Below are 27760 nucleotides of genomic sequence, written 5' to 3'. Positions count from 1 at the left end.
GTATGATTTTGTTAAGTTTTAATGACTGATCAACGTTTTGTATGAAAGCCATTTTTTATGTAAGTTTCAATGATGTCAACCTTTTGACATTGATACATACGAATGATTTAACTGTGATATTTTTGTATGGTGCTAGATGTTTTAATGCAAGTTGCAACAGTACTTACTTTCTATCTGTGAGTGTTAATCGAAATGTTTTACTAACTGTTGCAGTTAAGCCTGTAAGCTTTATTGCAGCTTCAGATTTAATCATAACCTGACAGATACTTTCTGTTAATTTTTGGCTGTAGTCAAATGGGTTTGCATTTCTATTGCCTTGGTTTTTGATTGTGTTATTCACAAAATGTAATTGTGAAGTGGTTCCGATTTTTAAACTTCAAAAGAAAGAGACGAATAAAGGATTCTCTTACACCAACTGCGTTTTTTTGCATTTTAGATAGAAACCAGCAGTATAATCTAAAGTCTTTGTTTTTCTTACATTTTGTAAAGCAGTTGTACTAGAAAACAAAATGCCCACCATAACTTCGATGATTTGTTGAAGCAAAGAAGCATTTTCATGCGTTCTTGATGACAAGCTTGGAAAGAGATTGTATTTGAGAGAGCAAAGATCTTCTATGCAATGCTCTGCATCGTATTATTGACCTTAATTGGTTTGCCACTGTCTCAGCAAGACATTGCTCTTTCCAATCAAACTTTGAGCTTGTTTGGCACCAATTTAGGAACCAAGTACCAGGATGCTGAAGTAAGTTTAAAATGACCCTTTGATGTTTCACTAACAATAGAACAGATAAAATTGAGTCTCTAAACTTCATTTTTTTATCTCAAAATGTGTAACTTATACTGTGAACGGATCTGATAAAGTAGATTTAGTAGAAGGTGGATGTGCTTAGTAGAAATTGGCTGTACCAGAAAGATTTAAAAGTTAGCATTGTCATGAGGCTTAACATTGTTTTGACTCTTCAGTGATCGTTTCTCAGTTACAGAAATGTTTGTGATTTGCAACGTTGTAGTTTATATTTGTGCAATAATATATATACATATTATACCAAAGTAATACCATATCCTGTCCCTGTTATAAACACACGTTATTCAGCCTTCAAAATTAGCGTATTTTTACTGCGACAATATCAATGCCGACGTGAAATTATGGTTATAGGCGAATTTTTCGTAAACAGTTCTTCGTAAAGCAATTCTTCGTAAGCAATTCTTCGTAAAACAATTGTGCGTAAACAGTTGTTGGTGAAATGAAATCCGTAAAAGAATTTTTCGTAAAGCATTTCTTCGTATACATCAAATCTCCATTACATGCACGAATAACTGCTTTGGGAAGAATTGTTGTACAAAGAATTAACTTTACGAAGAATTGTTTTACGAAAAATTGCTTACGAAGAATTGCTTTACGAAGAACTGTTTACGAAGAAAACGTCGGACACCGAAATTATGGACTGCTTCAAGCGATCATTTTTAAGCGTAATTGCATAATCGTTTTCATTACGTAACATTCTATGACCGTTACGGTCGATCTTAAACCTTGGCGGCTGCATAAAACACTGGTGTAAGGTGGGCTAATTAAACAGCTGTAATAGACGTCGTGGGCAACTGATCACACAAAAACAATTTTACAGAATAAAACACGAGAAAATAAAGTACAAAAAAATCCTCGAAAAGTTGACAGCAATATTCAATCTTCATCATAAAACTAAAGTAAACTTGCTCAACTATATTAAAATTGTGTGACGTTGTTTGTACGAAAATCGAAACAAATGTTGAGAACGTTATAGCCGCAATATTTATATTTGCGACTCAATTCACAACCATTGAACATCTTTTCTTTTATCAGTTTTCGATTTAATTCTCACACATTACCAGTATCTCGGCTTCAAGAACATCTCGGGGAGTCATCATAGCACACTTTACTGACCTAGTTTTGTTTCATGCATTTGTTTTGATCTTTCAAGGTTGCACTTCTCCAGCTATTTTTTATGGTGTTGACGGCTGACGCGACGCTCACATCGCGACTTAAAATTTTCCTTTCCGCTATTGGACACGCTTTTTCGCCTCAGTTAAACAATTGCTTGCAAACATCAGTTCCTTTCTACATTGATTTAACGTCTACAGGCGTTGAATCAATCTAAAAAGAATTGATTTGCTGACCGGGTTTCTCTGATTAACACGATGTTCGAAATTTGCGTCGGCACCGACGCAATTCATATTTTGTTCGAGTGATTATTGATATTCTGTAGCTAAATTGAAACGTTACACTGCCTCACATGTTTTTTGTTGTTGCTACAGTGCAGGGATTATCATCACATCCACAACTCTTCAAAGTGGTGCAACTTTGTCAACACCACTGCAAACTGTGCCATGGATGAAGGATTTGTGAATTACGTTAAAGTTGCTTTCTGTGATTTTAAACCAAAGTACCTGGGAGCAGTCTCAACAGTCTATGTGAGTTACAGCTTGCTGGATGATGGTTGATTCCGAGACAGCAAAATCTGTCGTTTTTACATTGATTCAACGTCTGTAGACGTTTTGCTGTCTGAGTTAGTACTCTTGTGGCTTGTTCATACTGCTACTCATTGTGCTGATATGTGCCGTTGACGGAAATAAATGCGAGATATCCCTTTGCCTTGGCATAACTTCAACCAAACTTAAACAATGATTCTTGCATTGGATGGCTACTTTCTGTGTTGTGGCCGGCTGTTGCCATAATGTTTAAGTTTAATAGACGTTAAATCAGTGGTGAAGAATTTTATTTAATACACCTCCTGCAGTCAGTTTTCTTTCTTTTGATAAACCAAAGCACAAGTTGCAGTCGCATTTCTAGTCCCATGTCACCTGCAAATTGTATACAAGTTCTTGTTTTGTTGCTACTCAAAATTTCCTAATTTTTATCAGGTTTTAATTGGGTTTTAAGCAGAGTTTACTGGTGGGGGCATGGAATCACGGTTAAGATATGATTGATTATTGAGAATTTTGTTCTTGGCTTCTTTTTTTGTTATTATTTTTTGTTGATTGTTGTTCTATCGCCCCATACGTCAAAATTTTTAGATTATTTAACGCATACATTCTGTCTGTATTAACAACTTTTTTAACAATCATTTTTTCACCAGGCTGTGTGGTTGATATTTTTGTTTGTTGGACTTGGAACTACAGCTGAAGGATAGTGAGTAGTGATGCATAGTTGCTTTTAGCGCATGATATTTTCGCCTTGGCGTATGTCAGATTGGCTTTTTCACTTTGCATCGGACCTTTCTAAAATTAGCCCATATAACTATTTTTAATCAAAATGCAGTTCATTGAATGGCTTGCTGTTTGTCCGGACAAGAAGCGATTACACGTTAGTCCGTTACACGTAGGTTCAATAATTACGCAACAACATGAAGGGTTTGTACAAACAACTAAGAATGTGTCAATGGTATTGAAACCTTAAGAAGTTTGAATCGTTTCCGTGCATCATCTACCGCTACTCGTCTTAGTTTTACAGCTCATGTACGGAAATATCTTGGTTTGTATTCATGTTGTTGCATAATCATTGGCTTGCTTGTTATGTGTAAACGTGGCATGCCTGTTATAAAATACAACGTGCTACTATCCTGCTGCAATCATCAGATGACAAAACGGTACGAGGACAAAGTGAAAGCGTCCATTGGAAATTCGCACACCTAAAGTGACTACTCCAAAAAATTGTTAGACTCTATTGAAGTTTTCTAATACAAATGCACAAAACAAAGCTGCATTCAAAAGTATTGCTGCTTGTTTGTAAAAGCTTTCATTGAACTAAAACAAGTTATTTATCATTGGTGTTTGCAATATGCTTGTGCAAGTTAAAAATTAACTGTACTAGCACCACTATCCTATATTTACAAAAGTGCATCACATGATGTATGTCGAAACACCTTCTTTCGAAAAGGTGATGTTATTTTGACACGAGACCGGGATCGGTGCCACCCGAAGCATAAATCTTTTATGGACCCACTGCCTGAGTGCCTGGTATTGTTTTCAGACAGCAAAATCCGTCATTTTTACATTGAATCAACATCTGCGGACGTTGAATCAATCAATGTAAATCAATGTAAAAGTGAGGGATTTTGCTGTCTTGATAAACACCAGTGTTATGTCTTAGCAGTTAGCATTGCCCCCTGGCGTAAGCAAGAAGCATTGTGCTAGATCGCCATGTGTGACACAAAATCGGTTTTTGCTTTTCAAACGTTAAAATACGTCACAAACAACTCAAATTGTGTCAGCAGGTTGGACACTTGGACAGCGACAGCCGTGCTGCCCTGACTTACTCAAAGTTGTCTTTTGTTTGAGTGTGAATATTTAAGCTCTATAAATTACTTCAACAACTTTACGTTTTAAAACATTGGATTTAACTGTACATGACGTAATATACCGTAAAACCTCTATTTCACCGCCATGGCGCTCTATTTTTCAACTCTTGTTTAAAAGTGGTGTTCTATTAGAGGTGACGTTCAATTAGAGGTTGGCGCTCTACTTTTCGACTAGCTGGTCAGAATTTTGAAATAAAGTTTATTAATGAAAAGAAAAAACACCAAACACATTTACCGGTATATACAGGTAATTTTTAGTTTAAAAATCGTTTGTTTTTAGTTTAAAATTGAAGCAACCTGTCAGGCCCCAGGATTGGCAACACGGCAAAGTGGTGTTCTATTGGAGGTGGCGTTCAATTAGAGGGAGGCGCTCTATTTTTCAACCCTTCTTTAAAAGTGGCGTTCCATTAGAGGTGGCGTTCAAATAGAGGTGGCGCTCAAATAGAGGTTTTACATCCAAAACTCAAATTGTAGAGATTTCATGTATATTTTTCCAGCATCTATTTTCAGTGTTGAGTTAGTTTTCACTTTAAATGCGATGTGCCAGTATCGGGTTTGCACTTGCAGATACTAACCGAAAGTACAAAAACACTGACCAAGCTGCCTTTCTCTTCCATTTTTTTCATCATCGATACTTGTTTTTCTTGTTTGCTATTCGGATGGAAAGTTTATATATAGCGCTTCTCTGTTTTGACGACTGTTGGGAAATTTGGCGTGTTTAAAAGTGAGAAACATTTGGTTTGTTTTTCTAACAATGAATCGTTTACGACACAGTCATCAAAAAATGCTGTAGATCAAGTTCAAGTCATAGTTACTTTTCGTCACCGCACAAAAACAAAAGTAAATTTGTAAACAGCACAACACTTGACATACACTTCACATAAATACACGACATTTTATCATAGCATCCACAAGTTAAAACAGAAACAAAGTTTCTCTTTTCAAAACATTTTTTTAATTCATAAACCCTAGGTATTACAGTTAGAGAGGAACAGAGAAAATTGTTTATTTTCCTTTCAAATAAGAGTCTAGCAAAATTTCTTTTTCACGTTTCTTTTATGCCTGTAGATTAGATATTGAATCAATGCTAAAAGGATCAATTTTGCCACCAGGAATGTACCGTAATACAGGCATTCGTGCAGCACCACATGTGAATGTGATAAGGTCCAGTAGCTCATATACTCTGGACAGTGGACACACCCTTCCGTTACTGCCGTGATCCTACCCAGTCTGCAAACCTGCCAATTTCTGCATTAACTGGGTACACAATGCACATGGGAGGAGCAACGCTAGCTGGTGCCTAAAAACGAACGGCAAAGTTCGTCGCCAAGGGCCCAACGCGTGCGATGTGCTAAATTGTGTCAGCATCAGCTTGGTTTAAATTTAGATTGTCTGGTGGTTTTGATGTAAATATACCTCCGCGGAGTACAGGCAAACAAACGTAGTATAATGGTGATTACCATACTTGGAATTGCGATCCACTGAACGATTTTTTGACTAGTAGTAATTATATTGTCAAATGCGCAGTCGCTGCTTTATCTCATACAGCTATCTGTTCATATACAATTAACCTTACTAAGAAATATCGTAGCACGCAATGTTTAATCCATCATGTTATATATATGGATCACACAAAATAATTAGTTTTCTTATTTTTTGTTATTCAGTGATCACTGATAAACTAATAATCTTCTTTTTTCAGCTTCTGTCCATCGTTGGAATTTATAGCTCACAATTTGAAGCTGAGTCAAAATATTGCAATATCCTTTATATTCTATGTTATTAAAACTAATATTAAAATCTACGGTTGCATGAGTTGATTTTGTAGATAAAATATGGAGAACAGCAATTAGAGACGCCAGTGGTAAATCTACTTACATATTTCGAGGCTTTGATAAACCGATATTTTGCGTGAAAAAAGAAATCACTTCTCTAGTAACAAAATATCCAACTTCAGCTTGCATTTGAAACAAACTTTGGTGACTTGTAATGCCATCGCCTGGTTAGCATAACTTATTAAAATACGTTTATAAAATTTAGCTGAAATACAGTAATTATAAGATGTCATATCTGGAGAACGATAACTTTATGGCTTTACGATGCGACAAGAAAATTTCATGCTATACTTGTACGTACCGGTACTGTAAAAGATGGCGCGAAGTATTTTCCGGCATGCAGCAATTAGCAAATAAAACTATTGTTTCGTTTTGTACATGTCATAGTTGTAATGCCTTTCAAGTTTTAGTATTAATACGCCGTACAGATTTTATCATGCTTCCTGTGATACCACCAAACGACTTGAATTATAGTATCCTGCATGGGACGACTTGTTGTAACTTGTTAAAAAGCTCCATAACTGCGCCACGGGTCGTTAGTTACTTATGTAGCTATTTGCCGAGCTACAATGGACTGCTGATTTTTGTGTGCTTACTACTTACTTTGAAATAGTAACTATGTAGTTATATAAAGAAGTGAGGCATAAATTCGATATCGAAATACATCCAAATTAAATCCACGGTAGAAATGGCGTCTTTTGTTGATTTGTTCCATTCAAACCGGGTGCCTTTTAGTGTCTTTAAATTCCGTTGATCAAACTGTCGGCATTCGCTAAACTGAACTGCTTTACATGCGAAAAATCTGCATTTGAAAGTAACACTTGTTAACTTGAAGTAACACTTGTTAATTTCAACCACAAACTGTCAGTTACATTGTGAGAAGAACGCATGATAGGAAACATGAGCAACAAATCAACAGCACGGCTGTGTGATGCTAACGAAATATGCTTTGTGATAGGCAGGGTAGGGTAGCCTATCTTTTAAAGGAATTCGACCTACTCTTTCCTTAACTACTTTTGTCATGGTACGGCTTAACAATTGTGGCATTCGGAAATGGATCTCCGGATATATTCAGTGCGATTGCTGCCTTTACCAATCCTAACCCGGCTGCTGCTGGGGTTGCCATTGGCGCTTTGTTAGGTAAGATTGTTTTGTCTTTACTAGCTTATGTATCAAGGTCAATTTTGGACAAATCTATTGAAAGAATATCAGTTATCTGTAGTAATTTTTGATAATTTGTTGTTACTTGACTGTTGACATGTTTACGTGTTTTGCGCAGACGTAGTACTGGGCCAAACAAAATTGACTTCAAACTATTTTGACGTTGCGTTTAATGTTTGTTTACTTGATTTTTTTTACAAACGATTGTCAGTTGCTTGCTTTGTAAAGTTCTGCATACTGCAGCTTAAAATGATGATGGATTGTGGTGAATTGTTGTTTTTTTTTTATCTGACTGAATTGCTTGTGTAGACTATAGTTGTTTTTAGTAAAAGTCTCTTTTCTAAGGTTGCGTTTATGCGCTGGCCTTTCCTTTGTGCACTTGTTCTCAAAACACTACTCAAGATTTTCACTTTTTATTTTTTTCTCAAATGTTGACTTTTATACAATACTTCAACAATAAAAGAAAGTAAGATACAATGAGAACAACGTACATTGTGTGATGTCGTGGCCCTCTTAACCTCTTCAAGCTATTAACAATGCCTATTAGCTTAACCCTTTGTCTACTTGATAACTTAAGTCAGTTTACCGCTCTTTTAACACGTAGCTACTTCACTTTTGAACTGACGCAAATTGTATATTACGAAATAAGAGGATGTGTGATGGTATCTTGTTTATTTTGTATCCATTGCATCAGATCAATAGATGTTCGTAGCAGTATTCGTCAATGATTAGGCTACTGCAGTTGAAGTAGTGTTTGTATGAAGCGATTTATTTAAATTCTTTGTAAAATCATTCAAATTTACTCATAATTAAGGTTTTAAAAATAACAACAACTATTAGGATTTCAAAATATAAATTTTATCGTACTGGCACACCATCGTTATGATTGACAAAGCAAACACTTTGAATTTTATGCCATGGTTGCTATGTTAGATTGTTAGTTCCAGCAGATCAATTGAACCAAGTATCGTATGTCTTTGAACTTAGCATTTCTTGGTCATTATTCGCCAATCATAACGGTTCTTCCTTACCACAGGTGCTGCTATGCTGGTAACCACGGTGGTGGCTGGACTTGTTGCTACGACTCAAACTTTTGACATTGCGCAGAGGCCATTCATGAGAGATATGGTCTTCTTCATCGCAACAGTTTTCTGGCTTTTTTGTTTGCTGTACAGCCGCGAGATCACACTGCCGCATTCCATCGGTTGGTATTTTTACTATGTTGTTGTAGTGTACGCATCCATGTTGTAAACCGCAGGACACATGCGAAACGGTTTCACAGGTTGTACTACAGTAGAAGGCGTATTATATGATTCTTGTATCTTATTAAAATGGGTCTGCTACTATTCGGTGAGTCCGATTCGGTGAGTTCCTAACCTCTAACCCCTAACCCTAAAACGGCAATGATAATTAGGCTACGGTACCCGACAATTTAAAAAAAAATTGAAAAAATCCCCCGTTAAGGGATCGGACTCACCGAAACGGGCCATTCCGTATTAAAATATAACATGAAGCAGATTCTGTGAAATTGATAGTTTAAAAAAAAGGATGGTCTTTGAATGTTGGGCTGATTCTTAAGGCAATAGGATTCAGTTGACTTTATATTTCAACAAGTCAAAAAAATGATTAAGGAGTTAACCTGTAAATTTTAAACACTTTATTCACACGTGATTACAAGTAGCATGTTATTTGTCGAGAGCATGAAGCTGCGTGTCTTGAAGTTACTGATTTTGTTCTTTTGGTTCCAAATCGTTAGTTGTTGACAGCGCACTCGCAACTATTTCAAGTCTCAACGAAAAAAGACAACTTAAAAATTTTGCCCTGACAAATAGCTGTCGTATTTTGAGTTGTTCTGAAATATATTTATGAAATTCCTGCGAGGTTGTCGTAGTTTATATCTCGAAAACGTATTTTCAGTAAAATTTCATTTATAATAATGTACAAAAAAAATGTTACGCTAATTATATACCGGTATATATTGTGTATGTATTCCATGTTAGTAATAATACACTAAGTACAAAACTGAATATCGTTTTAATCCATTTAAAAAGTAACTACAGTACTGAACTTTCCGTCGTTTAAGATGTGTTGTGTACTGATGACTTCCCACTGTGTGACGACTGATGGCAAACGATTGTTTTGAAGGGTTTCTCTGCCTTTACATATTCTATGTGGCTGTGGTGGTTATCGGTCGGGCCATACATCAAAAACAGCGTGCTCGCAGAAAGATTGCAGAAGGAATTTTGGCTGAAGAAAACGGTGGAGCGGTGATAAATGACGTTCCTATTCCTACCGATTCCCACGAAAGAACACCCCTACTCGCCCCTGACTCGCCTGCGCTATCCAGGTGGGTTCATGTTTGCAGTTGATGTAAAGTACTCACACCTGTTTTTATACAAATCGTTTTGAAAGAGTAATACGTGGGTTTTGTGTTTTTTTGGCAACGTATATTTAGTCTTTAAACTATAGAATTTGCTTTTTAGTCCCAACAAAAATAACAACAACATCGATTCAGATGGGGATTGGGTGGATGTCCATCTTCGTCTACCTTCTTCTTCTCATCAAAAGACCAGGTACAACTTGCCAGGAGAAGATCATGGGGAGGAAGGTGGGAAGAAAATAAACGATTCAACCCAGGCATCAAAATCTGTCATGTTTACATTGATTCAACGTCTGTAGACCCTTTGAAATTTATTTGTTTTTAAATTTAAAATTCTCGCCGGAAAACTGGTAAAATTAAGAAAAATTTAGAGATCAACAATAGTGATATTTTTTTCGGATCTCTTATATCACATCGGTGAATGGTCTTGACTTAAAAACTATTAAATCGTGTCGTCTTCAGCGTTGCTAAATGATCATTCTTCGATGGAAAGTGGACATAAAGAGGACGATGAAGAAGTTGAGGAAATTGACTTCACTGATCGATCCTTACCTTTCATGTTTATAAGTGAAATCAATCCCCTCAAAAAGAAAGATTGGCAGGAGGCAAACTGTATCTTCAGGGTTCTATTATTATTGCAGGTAAAGTTGTGTATTGCTTAATGGAAGTGTCTAGAAAACAAAACGTTTCCGAAAGCACTGAATTTTAATTACGATTTGACTTTAAACAATTGTTTTTTATAAGTCATTTCGTTATTCATTTGCATTCTCCGACTCGGGCCTGAATATCATCCAAAAGTATCAGGGTCGTTCACTTGTTTGCCGTGACGCCTCCATTTTTTCTCTGTCGTTGACATTATCGATGGTAACATTTCTACCATCCGTGTCATCCTTTAATGTTTTATCTTTTTTTAGGTCTTTTTTGCACTTGAAACCACTAATTCATTTCGATTTTTTTCTCACAACGCATTCCTCATCCTCTCATTTAAGGTGTCCCAACAATCTCAGACGATTCTCTTTTAGATGTTGATCAGTATTCCCAGCTCGGCAGTCCACTATTCAACGTATTATTGGTAAATTTGTCACCAAAGGTTTTACCTCACATCACCCAAATCATCCTCGTTTTTGTCGTTCCCATTTGCCTGATATCACCTTTTTCATCTGCCAGCGTTCAGCCCTCAACCCTAAATGCATCTGTGATTGAAATCATCAGCTTGAATGATTGTTTCAAATAATTTTTAAATAGCAATTTGCAGCAACGCAAACCTTGGTGCTTATATTTTTATTACGGTTTACCGGATGTGACGTTCACTGTTGAAGCAACACAACATCTTGCTGCTTGATGACGTATTGTTGCTCTCGACGAATCGTAGCGATTGACTCTCATCGAATGGTTTGTTTGCAGGAAACAAAATATTCCTTGATTCTCATGCTTTGGTATTAACGATCTGTACGCTGACTTTGTCGTCGCATTGCAGTCATGTTTGAAATCTAAATAACTAACACTGTCCAAGAAATATTAAGAAAGTTTAAAAATAACATATTACGTTGCTTAAGATATTGGGAACGTTATTATCTGCACTGAGCAGCTTTATTTTTCAATTTCTTTTTTGATATTGACTGCAATGATCGGGTTATTTCAGACGTTTAATGCATAGAATATTGAAAAATATCGTTGAAAGATACGAAACCTTTGAGAGTATAGCCGCATGTCAAGTTGGTTGTACCATCGTTTTCAGAAGATGTCTATTATTGACTTTGTTTTTGTATGATCTTGCTTGTTGTTTTGCAAAATTATTCAAGCAAGCTGTCAACGGTGGCTACTGACACTCGTCTTACACATCAACCTGTTATGGGTGCTCAATGCTCATTGGTGGATATGTTGGCCGCATGGAAACGTCACACAGTGACGGGTGATGCTATATGTGGTGTTTGTAATCATACTACGGAAAATACTTGGTTACTGCTATTTGCAACTAACAGTTGCTGTTATGCATGTTATTATTATGAAGTAGGAGTGTGTTATGGTTATGTGGTGTTAAGTTGATAAACAAAAGTTTGTAACTCTGCATCTGTCAACCTGGACATGTGAGAAGTTCGTACTTGAAATGCTTACGTCCACTCATGTTGGAACAGGTGCCTTGGAATTTGGTGTGCAAAGCCACTATCCCTCTCATCACGTTGGGGACCTCACGAAGGGGCTGGAACAGGCCCCTGAACTGCTTCAGCCTCATTATTTCCCCTCTATTCTGCGTTTTTGCGACAAAAGGTAAGTCATCACGCTCGTGGTCTTGGGTCCAATATCAGGCGATTTAATTTATTGACTAAAATAGCATTTAAAACATTTCCCCCTGAAAAAATCGCTTGTGCTAGCTACTCCAGATCATAACGTCATTGTGACGTGCTGATGATGTAGTGATTGTGACGATTTCGTGATTGTCTCCAGGAAGTGACGTGTGGTTAGGAGGTGTTTTTCCTCTTTGGGCTCTGTTGCTCATCATTGGAGCTGTGGCTGCTACCTCTGTGTGGTTCACATCCAACAACTTGTCCCACCCAGCTTATCAGTGGGTGAGTTTATTTTGAATGTCAATCGGTTCAGTTCATCATGTATTTAGTTGTTAAGGGTTTAAATCGTCATTTTATTTGACTTGTAGTTTTTACATCTTAAGTCTGTGCTCATTAGAGCAACGTTTGTCTTTTCACGCTGTCATTGTATTGTTGAACGTTACAGCGACGTGAAAAGGAAACCGTTACTATTTGAGAACAAAGTTTGTAACATAAAATAGTGGCAATCACTGTGTGATTTGACTGTGTCAATATCACATGGCTTACCTGATCGAATAGGCATACCTATTACCTATCCAATGTCAATACTATTAGCAATCAATACCCAGGGAGAAAATCCATCGTTGAATCAATGTAAAAATGACGGATTTTGCTGTTTGGGTAGTTAGCTTTACATATGCTTGGTGTAAACTTAGGTTGGATCAATATTAAAAGGACGAAACGTACATTATTGCAGATCTTCGCGTACTTCGGGTTTGTAGTTGCCATCATATGGACTTACACCATCGCCAATGAGATTGTCAACCTGCTGCAGACCTTCGGCGTCATCTTAAACGTCAGCAACGTTGTCATGGGCTTGACGTTTCTCGCTTTTGGCAACTCTATCGGTGACGTAGTTGCTGACGTAGCCCTTGCGAAGCAAGGATTTCCTCGAATGAGCTGGTCCGCTTGCTTCGGTGGTCCATTATTTAGTATCCTTTTCTTGAGTTAAAATATTTTGTAATTTGAAGCTTCAGAATGTATAGCCAGTGGTGAATTCAAAAGGAAGGGGCGATTGGGGTGATCGCCTAAAACACAGAAAAGTTCCTTTATACACGGTGTATTTGCAAGGTCGAATAAATGTAGACCTACTTGTGTCTTGTTAAAATCGCACCCCTAAGACTACTAGCTGGATCCGCCCCTGTGTATGGCGTTGACGCAACGATAAGTTTGAAGTAAGAGTGAAGTAAATTGTGACCCATATTTAGTTTGAACCTGGAGAACTCCTTTTTAGCGAATGTCGACTTGGTCAACAACATTTTACGATGAGACAGGGAGTTTATTTTCAGGTTGCCGGTTGCTCAAGCGATCATACGAGAATGTTATTGTGATCCAAGTTGTGTATTCCTATTGTGATTTGCATTACTCACTATGTGTGTAGTGTGTGGCAGTGCACAAGTCTATCGATCAAATTTTTTATCGTGTTCTCTAGTTCCCATAGCTTATATTTCTGACCGCTGTGTTCTCTGATGTGACCTTAACCTGCTGAACCACAGACCTGCTTATTGGAGTTGGACTGCCGTGCACCATCAGTATTATTAGAAATGGAAGCATAAAAGTAAGTGATTGACACCAGTATTTACGTTGTTGTTGTTGTAATTTTCACTTGATTTTAAGCCTTGGTACCTGACTGTCTTGAGCCGGACTACTTGTCTTCAAGTAAAGGGAAACGCAGCTCTTTTAATAATTTTTTTTGGAAAGACTCGGCGAAGTTGGCATTTAAGTGATACGTAGTCTTTAGATTTATCTTTATATACGTGGTAATGCAAGTGCTGATATTTCAAAATCTTTTTTTGTGTTTTTATGTGTCATATTGCCAGCTTTGAAACAAGTATGTTCGCAATAAATCATGCGGCTAACCGTCTGCGTTCTTTTACAGGTTGCCTTTAACCATCTTGAAGCTGTCTTATGCGGTGGTGTGATTTTCAGCCTGTGTTTCACCTTCATTGTAATTCCCTGCAAAAAGTTTAAGATCACTCCTGTGTACGGAGGTATTCTCATTTGCATCTATGTTGCTTTTCTGGTCGTCGCAATCCTTGCTGGTATAAACGTCATTTGAATCGTCCACGCGTTTTCTCACAGTCCGTTTGAAATGAAGATTGAACTCACCTCTGCTTTTTTGACATATTGATTACAAAATACTCGAAATTTAAGTATGTCGATTTCGTGAGTAGATGTAGAAAACTGATCGCCTAGACCAGCGTTTCTCAAAGTGGGCGAAATCTCCCCCCAGGGGGCGATTTCGAGCGCCAGGGGGGCAAAAAAATCAAAAGGGGCGATCGGGGGGCAAAAACACTCGAAGGGGGCGAATTTATCAAACCACCAATAAACAGTCCAATGGTTCCAAATAAAGCATCCAAACATAGTTTGGCTGCGACCTTAGGAAGCTTAAAGATAAAAAAGCAAAGCAGCTTAGGCCTACTATCCAAAATCTTTTTAACAGGACTGACAAGTCAATGGAAAATGGTCTTATTGCCTCTTATAACCTATCTTTGCTCATTGCAAAAATCGGCCAAACCTCATACTATTGGCGAAGATCTTATTATGCCAGCTGCAAAAGAAATAATCGGAACAGTTGTACAACAAAATGCTTCATCAATTTTGAGGACTGTACCTTTAAGCAACGACACAGTTCAGCGTCGTATTGACGAAATGAGTTTTGACGTTTTGGAACAACTTATTGAGGTTCTACTTGTGACAAACCATTCACTGCAAATAGATGAATCCACCTTGACTGACAATGTATCGCTGCTGCTTGGATATGTGCATTTTGTTCATAATATGAGAAGAAGAAATGATTTTGCGCTCAGTCTTCGCACAGACACTCGGGCATCAAGCATCTTTAATGCAGTGAAAAACCTCTACGAAGAGAAGGGTATTCCGCTGAAGAATATTCTTCAATGAGCAACTGATGGTGATCCGGCAATGGTTGGAAAGCATCGAGGGTTCAGTGCACTGATGAAAAGAGAAATTCTTGGACTTATTGCAATACATTGTGTAATTCACTGTGAGCATTTGGTTGCCCGTAATCTCAATCCTGAACTGCATAAATCACTGAATATTGTGATAAAATGCGTCAACAAGATAAAAACGTATGCTCCCAACAACAGATCATTTCGTTCACAATGATAAACAATTTAAACGTCTTTTATTGCATACCGCGATAAGACGGCTTTCAAAAGGTGCTTGTTGGAGCCGCATTTATGCCCTTTTTGTTTCAGTTATCGAATTCCTATCAAACACTGACGCGACTTTAGCTGAAGATGTGATTACCTTAAAGAATGACATCGCATATTTGGCGGACATTTTCAATGCCTGGACCTCCATGCTCCAAACTGGGTGGTACAACCATTTTCTACCGAGCCCACAGACATAGAAGAGCAACTTCAAGAGCAGTTCATTGATATGCAAACAGATGATGAGTCAAAAGTGAAATTCAGAAATGATCGATACAAATTGTTCTGGTGCCAGGTTGCTGGCAAATATGAGCTTCTCTAGAAAGAAGCTAGGATGTGGATTTTGTCGTTTCCTACTTCATAGGCCTGTAGGCTATGGTTGAAAAGGGGTTTTCGTCTGTGACATTGATGCTTTCAAAGCAAAGAAATCGTTTGCTAGTTCATAAACGGGTTGATCTTCGACTCTATCTTACGAAGATGTCGCCAAACATTTCAAAACTTTGTAAAAGTCCCATTGAACATTATCATGTTAACTGTCAATTTCATTGATTAAATCCCCCAAACTAAATTTGTCTATCACTCTATTATCAATGTTTATTTTACGTGACAGAACTAGGGGGGCGAAATTTTATTTCAATAACGAAAAGGGGCGATGGACTAAAAAAGTTTGAGAAACACTGGCCTTGACTACGCAGTCAAAACTGGTTTGAAACAAGTTTCATCCGGAATTGTTTTATTTCGATTGTGCCGTACAATGAAAAGACTGTGATACTTTATTTTTGCGACAACAGCAGTGTTTAATCGCTATTTTTCTTGTATTACCTTAACGCCTTGCCTTAATTGCAAGGACAATTTGTGTTCGGTACGATGCGTATTTTGTGAAGCGTGCTTAAAATTGCAGTGTTTATTAATCTTTTCGTCATTTCATTTATGAATCAAAATGCCGTAGACCTGAATTTAAATTATTTGAAAGATGTATTGTTTGCGAAATTGCTCCCATCTGTAAATTTTTAGTGCAATATGAACACTATCTTGCAGTATTTTCTTCAACATTCTGTAAAACCATTGTGCAGTTGTATGTTTCACTTACCATATTTTTGCCGAAGTCATCAAAAAGGTTGGAAATATGCAAAATTTTATCGAGCGGTTGTGGCCTTATCATTGGAGCTCAAGTGCTTTTACGAACGAATTAATACATTGCCTATTTATGGCGTAATGGTATTTATTGCGCAATAAACAGTCAATTCACAACATTTAATGGAAGTGAAGTAGTTTTTTAAGTTAAAAAAAAGTATCGTTGAGTTAAAAGTTTTACCAATTTAAATTTTGAGCCAAAAAAAATACAAGCAAAATGTCCTACGACGTACAACATGTTTACTGAATTGCATGAAACTGATTCTTAGTTACGTTATCAATCCATTTCTCTCGTTCAAGACATCTCGTTACAAAGTAGCTTTATCTACCCGGTGATGAACGACGAATGGTGGTGGAAAGTGCTTTTGTTGGGCTTTTCATCAACGTAACTTTTGTTGAAACAAGATCTTTTTATTTGATTTGATGGCAGTACTAGCAACGCATCAGCCAAACAGGCTACTTGACTTTGTTGCGCTTGCTATCATTGCCGATGTTGTACAGTCCACTTGTTCATGTTGCAATAAACGTCAATCCTGTGATTTGACTCGACCCTGTGCAGTGTGCATTGATTCAATGGCTGACGGAAGATGGTGATGTTGCACCGGCCCACCCCAGAATATTACATAGTAAGCCGTAAGCGTTGTGTCACAAAACAAAGCCAATTTCTTGTCCGCAGGCTGTTGGACTACTTTATTAGCACTTTGCAATAAAATCTGACTTCGATGGTTGGCGAGCCAGAAAGGAAATCGAATGAGGAAAGCACTGCTGCAGGTTACCACTTTTCCAACCCTGAACCCTGCTTACAGTCAGCGTTTTCAGTGATTTCCTCGTGAGGTGTGAGATGAAAATCAGAGGTAGACCACTTATACAGTAAATCAGGGGTCTCTAACCACCGCGTCGCGAAAAGTTGCTATCGGGTCGCGAGAGCACACGACCTAAATGGCCATCAAGAATGCAAATTGTTTGAAAGGATGTCCTTAGCCATAAAATAAATTGATAGGCTAACAGTGAAAACGTACAAATAAATATCACCTATAACCTGTTGTAGGTGTATCTATCAAAGCAGTAACAGACCCAAGGAGGGAGCCCTTGGTAACGTACCGCTCCTCCCCCCAAAAAAATCGAAAAAACACGTAAGTTTTCTAAATTGTTGCAAAATTTTTTTGCCCGTTCAATCCCATGTCCTTAAATGAACGGGTGGCATCAGAAACGCATGGTATTAGCGGTAAATTTAAACATTAGTAGCCTACCGGCATCGGTAAAAGTTTTAAGAGCCCCTCAAAAACCAAAATAGGCTGCTAATGAAATATGTCGAATTTGTTCACTTAGGCGAGTAAGAAGTGACATTGGACCCGGACATTTTCGATAACAACCATTTTTTGGTTGCAGGAGGCTTGTCTGGTAGTCAGACGGACGATTCCACAATTCGGCAAAAATCGAACTTGGGGAACTGCCCCAAAACCGCATTTTAAGTTTTCATAGCGCGCCATCTAGCGGTTGTAAATATTTGCTCTAAGTAAAATGCAACTTAGGAAGCATATACACGTAATCAACACTCACGAAAAGATACGTGCATTAAAATTTTTTTTAAAAAGATTGTGATCATGGGTGTAGGCAATGAAAGGGAACTTACCCCCTCCCAGGATTATGATTTTACATGTAATTTGCTCGCGAGGGTGCAATTTTCAAAAATTGGATTCGCCTTCCACGCAAACACTTTCTCATAAGGTTTTCAACCAACTCTACTTCAGTTTTTTGATTTCTCTAAATAGTTTTGCGCTGTAGGCGCAACAACCATTTCCATTTCCAACCATTATGTTAATAATAATTTTTTTCACAATTTTCGCACCTCACCACTCAAATGTTACTTTAAATTTAGAATTTTTCTTACCAATGTTGCAGCTTACAAGATGAATTTGGCTTCAAAAATTGTGCCCTCCCAACCCCCGCTTCTCTCCCACCCCTGCATTTTTTCTGCCGGCGCCCATGTTTGTGACGTATTTGGTTATTTATTACAGTCTCATTAACTTTTTGTGACATTGTCCAAGTTTCAGAATTGTATAATAGGGTTGACCATATATAGCATTTTAAGATCCTGAGACGAATTGGTAAATTTAAACGTTGATTGGTTAAAACACTTTTCATTTTTCCAAATGTAGTTCTTACAATTTCTATCCGTCTCAAAATTTCATGGTCACACCTCCCATCTTCAGTTATTAAATGTCCAAGATAGGAAAAAGATTTTACTTTTTGTATAATTTCATTGTGAATTATAATTTGGAGTACTGGAGTGTCTGGTGATTTTGAGATTATCATTGATTTGGTCTTTTTAGCGTTAATTTTCATATTAAATTTGTTAGCAAATGAGTTAACATTGTCCACTATTTCTTGAAGATCTTCTTGTGATTCAGCCAACAGAACAGTATCATCAGCATAGCGTAAACTTGTTATGTTCAAGCCGCCAACTTTTACCCCTTTCATATCATCAATGGGTCGAAAAACCGTTTTTGTATATAAATAAAAAAGACAAGGAGAAAGTACACATCCTTGGCGTACTCCACGCTTGATATCAATTCCTTTAGACAAATCTTTTTCCATGCGAATAAATGCTTTTTTATTCCAGTACAAACTGATAATAAAACGTAAGTCTTTGCCATTCATACCAATATTGGACAAACATTGAATCAGTTTCTCATGGTTAACTCTATCAAATGCTTTCTCGTAATCAATAAAACATGCATATACATCTTTATTTGCTGCATTGTAACTCTCACAAATTGTTCTGAAATTAAGTATAGCCTACCCTCTCGTGTTCCTTTACCAGTTATAAATCCACTTTGAGTCATGCTAACCTCATTCTCAATAGTTTTTCGATTTCTTAACAAAATTATTCTCAACAAAATTTTCAGTACATGACTGATCAAACTTAATGTTCTGAAGTCACTGCAGTTCTTTGCTTTGGATTTCTTTGGTAGTCTGACAAGTAGTCTTTACACTATCATTGGACCCTAATTTCTGTTACATGAGGCACTCAGCAAACAAAATATGTTATTTTGCGTCGATTCAACTTCGCCAGACGTTGAATCAACGTAAAATACCAAATTTTGCTGAAGGGTAATACTAGACACTATGTTAATCATCCTTGTTTCACGTGAAATTCGGGAATTAGCACGACAGAAAATACATATGTCTTTCTTCCGCTAGATGGCGCGCCGATCAATAATTGCCCCAGTCAAAAAGGCCTTTCTCCATGTCCGAATTTTGCCGAATTTTAGATTTGGAGTGTCAAACACGTAACCTATCTTTTTATGAAGGAAAATGGTAGTTATCAAAAATGTCCGGGTCCGGCTATTTTTATGTCCATATTCTTAATCGCCTATGATTTATTACAGCTGAATCATTGCCTGAAGATAACAGAACCATTCGGTGATTCCCCTTTCAACTGCTAGCAATGGAAGGCAAAAGGCGACTCCCGCTGTCAAACCAAGAAAAATCTGTCGGCTTTTGCCGACTTCCGAAGAATTAGCACGGGAAAAACTGTCGGCTGTAGCCGGCAGACGAAGAGAAGTGGTTAAATTTGTATATATTGTGACTCATAGCCTTGCATGCAAATTATACATGTTTCAAGAACAGTGTAGCGGACGGGGCATTTAACACGCGCGCTCATATGCAGCCGTCCATGCCGACGGCGACATTCCTGGGCAGAACCGGGGTCAGGACTGGCGAGGAATGACCAGGACCAGGGCCTCTGAGAGAAATTTTTACTAGGGGTACGAAGAGTCATTCCGGGCCCCCCTCTCTCCGGGCCTCCTTTGTCTTTGGTAAAACGCCTGATATTTACTTAGGCGTATTGCACACCATACAACATTTTACTGCAGAATTGGACATCTGTGCGCAATAATAACATTAGGCTGCAATAAAACTATTATTTAGTGTTTTGTGTTGTGCATACCATGTGATCTGTCCCTCGCCAATTTGTGCAGGCTATCCTGCATTGAATTCGTATGTCAGTTGTTGGTGGTGCTGTTGAGAGGTGTCGCTTGTACAGCTTTAATGTAAAATTTCCAAATTCATTTATTTATTTCTCTTAGATGTAGCCTATAATTATTCTTAATGAGGACACTATGTTTTGTCGAAAACGTTGGATTTAGTAGTTTTTTCTTGTTTTTTGTGTGTGTATTAAAAAAAAAATATTGAATCCGCTAACGTTACTGAGTGGTATAGCCCATGTATCTGGTACAAGTCAAGCTCTCTATACCAAGGCTCAAACATAACATCTTGTTAAAACATATAACTTTTGCATTCACCACATGCCTAGCAGAGGTAAACGAGGCCATTTTTTTTTACTCCGGCTCCGCTCCTGCTCCGAAAGTATTTAGCCTACTCCGGCTCCAACTGCGAAATTCATTTTGAAGTGAAATAAGCGTGAAACTACTTTTTTCAAATGATTCTTTAAAAACATAAAAAGCCCGGGTTTTTCTGAACCCTGCTTTTACTACCCTATGCCCCCTCCCCCGAACAGGAGAATGATCAACTTTAAGGCTATCATTTAATTTAGGGTGCTTTCAACAGAACATTTTTGCACGTAAGGCATTAGATAACCACTTTGGGCCCCTAATTTGCGCGCAATGAACTCAATTATTTCTCGGGCTCTTTTGCTACAATACGGGCCCCCCAGGACTAAAGAATAACAACTTTTATGCTTGAATTTACTCGTTTAGGATGGTTTTGGGTAGCGGCATGGGTAAGGGTAGCGGCATGGGTATGCGGCATGGGTATGCGGCATGGGTATGCTATACTGTCCTGTGGATTACCCATGGAGGATGGTGTAAGACGCTCCTCCCTTCCGCAGTCTGGGGTCGTACCATGGGCACGTATGAGAAACCCCTTGCCCCCCGATCAGGGACACGGAAGTCATGGTAAGCAGGTGACGGATGAGGAGTAAAGGCAGCTGATATGGTTTCAGAACTGGTTTTATTTCTCACGGTGCTAGGCAGAAGATACCGAACAAGGTACAATGGCTAGGACCCTCGTCCTGTAAGGACACTGCCCACACAGAAGGCAACTGCAAACCACTGTGTGCTATCTTTGCAAAGAAAATTATGGTCAGACAAATAAAAAGAAGTCAAATGAACAGCGTAAATGGGGTTTACAAGGTAAACACCTCGCTCGGAAGGGATTGCCATGTGCGACAGGTGGCACCCGATCGTCATAATGCGACTGTCAGCAAAGTTAAACCAAAACGCATAGGAACGTGGAATGTGCGTACTTTGTATCAAAAAGGGAAACTTGCTAATGTTATGCAGGAAATGAAACGAATGAGTATAAATATTCTTGGCTTAGCAGAAGTTCGTTGAACTGGTACAGGTACAACCACATTGGATGGCTGCAAAATCTTATATTCTGGAGGTGATCAACATCAAAGAGGTGTTGGTATAATACTTGATTCTGCTACATCTGCAACTTTCAAAGGATTTTGGCCTGTATCAGACCGGGTAATGGTCGTTAAACTAAAAGCTAAACCTTTTGACATTGGAATAGTTCAAACATACGCCCCAACATCAAGTCATGATTGGGATGATACAGAAACATTTTATGAGGACGTTGAGCGTGCCATCAGACAATTAAAATCACAAGACATCAAAATTATTATGGGGGATTTTAATGCAAAAGTGGGAAACGAACGAATTGAAGACATTGTTGGCCCACACGGTCTTGGTAAAATGAACGACAGAGGAGAACGACTCATCGAATGGTGCAGAGACAATGAATATCTAATCACTAATACATGGTCGGAAAACCACCCACGAAGAAAATGGACTTGGAGAAGCCCGGGTGATAGATCCAAGAATCAGATCGATTATATCCTTGCTCAAAAGCGGTTTCGTAACGCCATTCTATCATCTAAATCAATGCCTGGTGCAGACTGCGATAGTGACCATATTCCAGTTGTCTGCTCTCTGAGGGTCAAGCTAAAGAGATGCAAGAAAACTAAGCCAAACCCGAAATATGAAATTGATCTACTACGTAGAAATCCCGAAATACGTACAAAATTTTCCGTCTCAGTCAAAAACAAATACGAGTCGCTTGAAAGGCTAACAACAACAGATAAAATACTGGAACAATTTAAAAATAGCGTGTCGGAATCACTGGAAGAGTTCATACCACTAGTCAAAACTGAGAAACAAAAAAAATGGATGACATCTGAAATTCTTGACCTCATGGAAGAAAGAAGAAAAGCAAAGAATAATAAACAAAGATACAAAATTTTGAACAAGAAAATTAAAAAGATGTGTGTTGATGCTAAAGAAACCTGGATAAATACTCAATGTGAAGAAATCGAAAATGTTAAAATCAAAGATAGTAAATATATACACAAGAAGGTGAAAGAGGTAACAGGGAAGAAGAGGTATTGCTCACAAGCAGGATGCATCAAGGCAAATGATGGAACTATTCTGATGGACCAAAAAGATATTCTGCAGCGTTGGTGTGAATACATTGAAGAGCTGTTTTTCGACGAACGCGGAAACAAGCCAGGCATCTCCAAACCCATGGAAGGTCCTGCAATTATGAAAGAAGAAGTAAGAATCGCTATGAACAAATCAAAACATGGAAGAGCAGTTGGACCAGATAATATCTCAGTTGAAATTCTCGAAGCTTTAGATGAGTGGGGTTAACCACTGTGATCTTAAATCATATTTATGACACCGGAAACATCCCTAGTGATATGGTACGTTCCATATTCATAACTTTACCAAAGAAAACCGGAGCAACAGAATGCTCACTCCACAGAACAATTAGCCTTATGAGTCACTTAACAAAGATCCTACTTCGAATCGTGATGATGAGATTGAGACCAAAACTAAAACCGGAAATTTCAACAGCACAGTTTGGATTTGTCCCAGACAAAGGGACCAGAAATGGAATTTTTACATTAAAAATGTTAACAGAGAGATGTATAGAAAAAAACAAGGATCTTTATCTATGTTTCATAGACTTTTCTAAAGCTTTTGATAAGGTTCAACATGCCAAATTATTCCATATACTGCATTCTTTAGATATCGACGGTAAAGACCTCAGAATCATACGAAACCTCTATTGGGAACAAACGGCTGCAATACGTATAAATAACGATCTTAGCGAATTCAAACCGATACAACGTGGCGTCAGACAAGGATGTGTCCTATCTCCAGACCTTTTCAACGTTTACAGTGAGATGATTTTGAGAGACATCGAAAATATGAATGGAGTAAAGGTTGGAGGACAAAATATAACTAACTTGAGATACGCTGATGATACAGTCTTGATAGCAGAATCTGCAAACAATCTACAGGACTTATTAAATTCTGTTGTCAATAACAGTAAAGCAATGGGTTTAGAGTTAAATTCAAGAAAAACAGAATGCATGACGGTATCAAAAAAGAAAACTTATCCAAATTGCAACCTAACACTCAATGGTGATACAGTGAAACAAGTTGAAAAATTTAAATATCTTGGATACATTATAACTTCCGATGGCAAAAGTGACACTGAAATTAAAAAGAGAATCGCCATAGCAAAGGATACTTTCGGTAAAATGAGCACAGTCTTCAGGAATCGCAACATGACAATAAAGACCAAAATTAAAGTTTTAAAAGCATATGTAGAATCAATTCTAACCTACGGATGTGAATGCTGGACAATAAGTAAAGATATGAAGAAAAGACTAGAGGCTGCTGAGATGTGGTTTCTCAGAAGGATGTTGAGGATATCTTGGACTGAAAAGAAGAGTAATGACGAAGTTATGAAATTGGCAAATGCAGAAAGGAGACTAATAACAACAGTTAGAAGGCGTCAGATGCAATTTGTAGGTCATATTCACAGACATGGAGATTTGGAAAAATTAGCTCTATTGGGGATGATACAGGGAAAAAGAAGCAGAGGTCGACAAAGATTAACTTATTTAAACAGCTTGAATCAATGGGCCACAAACACAACAGTCAAAACGAACGATTTTATACGAATGGCAAATGACAGAGAAGTTTGAAAGACCATGATCGCCAACGTCTGTATCAGATCAGGCACATAATCATCAGGATGGTTTTAAAACAACATTTTTTCGCGTAAAGTATAAAATCACAATTTCGGGCCCCCCAACAAAAACAGGCATGGGCCCTCAAGGGTACGCCGTACCCTCCGTACCCCCCTCTCGTAGGCCCTGACCAGGACACGATAGTCTTCTTTACTGCCTTATTTATCGACTGGTTTGACAGAATAATACTTGACCACAAGACCGAATTCTTTAAGACTGCGTTATTTATTAGCTTGACTTCTAGCTTCAGAAGAACAGAATCCGAACACATCAAAATGAGAACACCGAACTACTGACAATCCCACTACCAAAACACTAGCATGCTGGCGTACTACATTATGAACTACGTCACAACGAAAAGAACTTCAACTTCGGGGTAAAAAGGAACTTCATTTACGACTGCATCTTCCAGAGAACAAAATTCTACATATTACCTTTTACAAATTACATTCTAGAAGCCGCAGAAATCAACCAACCAGCTTGATTACTGGTCACAGCGGTAAACCATAATCTCTTTGTGGGAAAATTGTAACGTAAGATTCCCGAATCCGTTCGTCTGAATGTAATGACCGAAAAAATACAAATACTCTTCTGAAACGTCTTTTCAAAAAGTGTATTCCTGTAAAATTAGCCCGCGGCTATCGAAATCGAGATGCAACGCCGTACACCTCTAAAAAACTGTCACTACAGAACAAACTACTTAGTTAAAGACGGAATTTTTGTCCAGCTAGCAAGCACTAAGCAAACAGTTAAATGTGCGACTAACTTTCAAGCAACCATTTCACGAATGACCAGAATAGATATCAATATCTCAAATTGACGTATGCAGTACTGTGACGCAATAGTGACAGACATTGTCACGCAATTCAAAATAGGTGTTCAAAGCTGGTAATCCAATGTTTCCTGTTTAAACAGGTTTCAAACTGAAACAGGCCTCAACAGGTTTAAACAGGTTTGACACAAGTCTTATGAACGATGTGCAATTTTGGCACATTTTCTAGCAACTTCCATGACGTAATATTCAGTAGACTTGAACGGTTTTTATATGACGTTTGATTAGGTGAACAATTGTCTGGAACATAGCGTCCCCTAGTTATGACCGTCTGACATGGCATAACTAAAAAAGAATTGACGACAATTGTGAGCCAATGAATAAAAACACATGATACACAAATTGTTTGAATCACTCACGTTTAAGTTAATACGCAAATACAAAAGGCATGCAAAGAATGAACAGCAATAAGAATAAACACGACGATACATGAAATTGGTACCATAGGTACACGCTAAATGACGCTATATACAATAGTTGCGATAATAACCGACTGTTCTGGGCTCAGACAAGGGTCGGCCACCGCAGACAAAACCAGGCTCAAACCCTAACACTTAGGTGTTCTTTACGGGGGCGAGGCACGAAATATCCCTCAACACGTAGTCTACTTTCACTTTCCCCGTACTCTCAGCATAGTTGCAGACGGCAACTTTGGCTCTACGAACCACAGGCTTCCCTTTCCTAATTTGTGGAACTACCTCATGCACTCTCCCAAGTTGATACTTCCCACGTTTACCAATGTCTTGGAGAGAACCCACCACTACAAGTTGACCAGGCTCCAAATTCTCGGCCATTTTTTGCCATTTTTTCCGGCCCTGAAGCCCTGGCAAGTAAAAATCGATCCATTTACTCCAAAACTGCTGAGAAAGTGACAAATTGAACCGATAATCCCTTTTTAGTTGGTCACGATCATGTGGTTGCCCAACAGCACAGTATGGGTCTAAGTATGGGGTCAAGAGTGAAGCAGGGGTGATGACAGTAAAATCTCTAGGGTCATCACTCAAAGGTACCAAAGGGCGTTCGTTCACGATCCGAACGGCACTGCTGGTGTACGTAAGCAATTCAATAAACTTAGGCTTACGAATTGAAGCGTCCAAAATGTGAAAAAATGCAATTTTAAATTGTTTTACCATTGCTTCCCAGGCGCCACCTTGCGCCGGAGCATACGGAGGTATAAATTCCCAGTTTATCTCCTTCTGTCTGAGGGCGTTGTGAAATTCAGTGGATTTTATCAACTCGGGTAGCTTCTTAGATGCCGCCTGAAAGGTGCTTCCATTATCGGAATAGATAGCATTAACCTGCCCACGTAAATCTGTAAATCTTGTAAAGGCAAGTAAAAAATCACTCAGCGACAATGACGTAGGGGAAGACCTTGACCTATGAACCGGGTTTACCCATGAGCCACCCCCTTCAAAAAAAATCCTGTTGCACTCTAGCGCCAACTTGTACCATTTCTGAACGTACAAATGCCTCAGAAGGTTCCATGGAAAGTTCTGGGTTAAAGCTGAAAGGTGTTTTCCAGTTGTTAAGAAAGTTCTGTTTTGAGCCTTCCAGAGTAAAATTTTGGTGCCATTGATTTTTTGTTTTGGTACTTAAGGTTTAGCTCAGTGCAGGAAGCTGTATTTCGGATATGCAATGGTAGGCATTAGTGCTGAATCTTAGTCAGACCATAGACTTTACATTAGTAGACGAGAAACTGGCTTTTTTCTCGCTTTATCTCCGTTCCAGTCACGCTTCAGTGGTGCTTACTGACTTCGCTCGGCGACAGCGACGCAAGCAAGGATGCCAGAGCTTGGTTTTTCCACCTAGATCTGTTTTTTTTTTACCACATTTGGGTTTTAAGTTTTTTTATTTCAAATTTAGGTAAATCTAGTTTTTTTTGGTTTTTGACTTTGCACAGAGCTTGCACGGTATTAAGGCACCGGGATCTTCGATAAATGGTCCACACTGCAATACAAAAATGATAAGGTACCGGTAATGTTTTTTGCATCAGCTACTGCAGTCAGTGAGGTACAGGATGTTGAAGAAATGATCCAACTTGATGAAAATGTGGATGACTAAAAATTGGAGTAGTACAACTATTTGTGTTACTGAACATTTATTTATTGTGAATTTGAGTTATTCTTTTCAACATTATGTTCAAATAAAAAAAGGCTAAGCAGGGTTTATTGCTAAGAACCAAGTTTTTGTAGTTGTAGGCCTACACCAAACTGTAAGCACTAAGCAGGCATGATGATTCTCCTCAGCTGCAGTCTACAACTCACACAGCAAAAAGTTTAGTTCAAAACTCAAAACTAACCTTAATGGCTAGCCTATACACTCATACATCTCTGAGTTAGTTTTAGAAATTTTGGTTAAACACACACTGAACCTTGCTAGCTAGACGCTTTACCATGAAGGTAATTTTGAACCAAAATCTTCGCTGTGAGCTCATATAGGCCTACCAAGCTCTTGTTTTTGTATATAGTTATATTACCGGTACACATATATTAACTACCATACCAACATAAGCA

The 27760-nt window shown here is 38.2% G+C and overlaps 4 protein-coding genes across 4 annotated transcripts in view; all 4 read left to right on the top strand.

Moving 5' to 3' along the window:
• Positions 1-27760, top strand: part of LOC145771977 (uncharacterized) — a 228054-nt gene that overhangs the window by 61030 nt on the left and 139264 nt on the right. The gene's annotated exons all lie outside the window — the stretch shown is intronic.
• On the top strand, positions 603-16876 carry LOC145771593 (mitochondrial sodium/calcium exchanger protein-like). Its single transcript, XM_082583298.1, has 14 exons — positions 603-742; positions 2293-2448; positions 3114-3166; positions 6037-6094; positions 7198-7309; positions 8367-8534; positions 9476-9677; positions 9814-9938; positions 10173-10351; positions 11846-11978; positions 12156-12277; positions 12732-12966; positions 13531-13592; positions 13914-16876. The coding sequence occupies exons 1-14, from the start codon at positions 620-622 to the stop codon at positions 14091-14093; spliced, it is 1908 nt and encodes a 635-aa protein (XP_082439424.1). The 5' UTR covers positions 603-619; the 3' UTR covers positions 14094-16876.
• LOC145772495 (protein FAM200C-like) lies at positions 14498-14938 on the top strand. Its single transcript, XM_082584370.1, has one exon. The coding sequence runs from the start codon at positions 14498-14500 to the stop codon at positions 14936-14938; it is 441 nt and encodes a 146-aa protein (XP_082440496.1).
• Positions 21116-23021, top strand: LOC145772494 (uncharacterized). The gene is made up of 2 exons (XM_082584369.1): positions 21116-21263; positions 21712-23021. Exons 1-2 carry the CDS (start codon positions 21116-21118, stop codon positions 23019-23021), a joined length of 1458 nt encoding a protein of 485 aa, XP_082440495.1.

Source organism: Aplidium turbinatum, chromosome 6, assembly GCF_918807975.1.
Source record: "Aplidium turbinatum chromosome 6, kaAplTurb1.1, whole genome shotgun sequence".
In the NCBI taxonomy this organism is placed as follows: Eukaryota; Metazoa; Chordata; class Ascidiacea; order Aplousobranchia; family Polyclinidae; genus Aplidium; species Aplidium turbinatum.
This window is presented reverse-complemented; position numbering and strand designations above follow the sequence as displayed.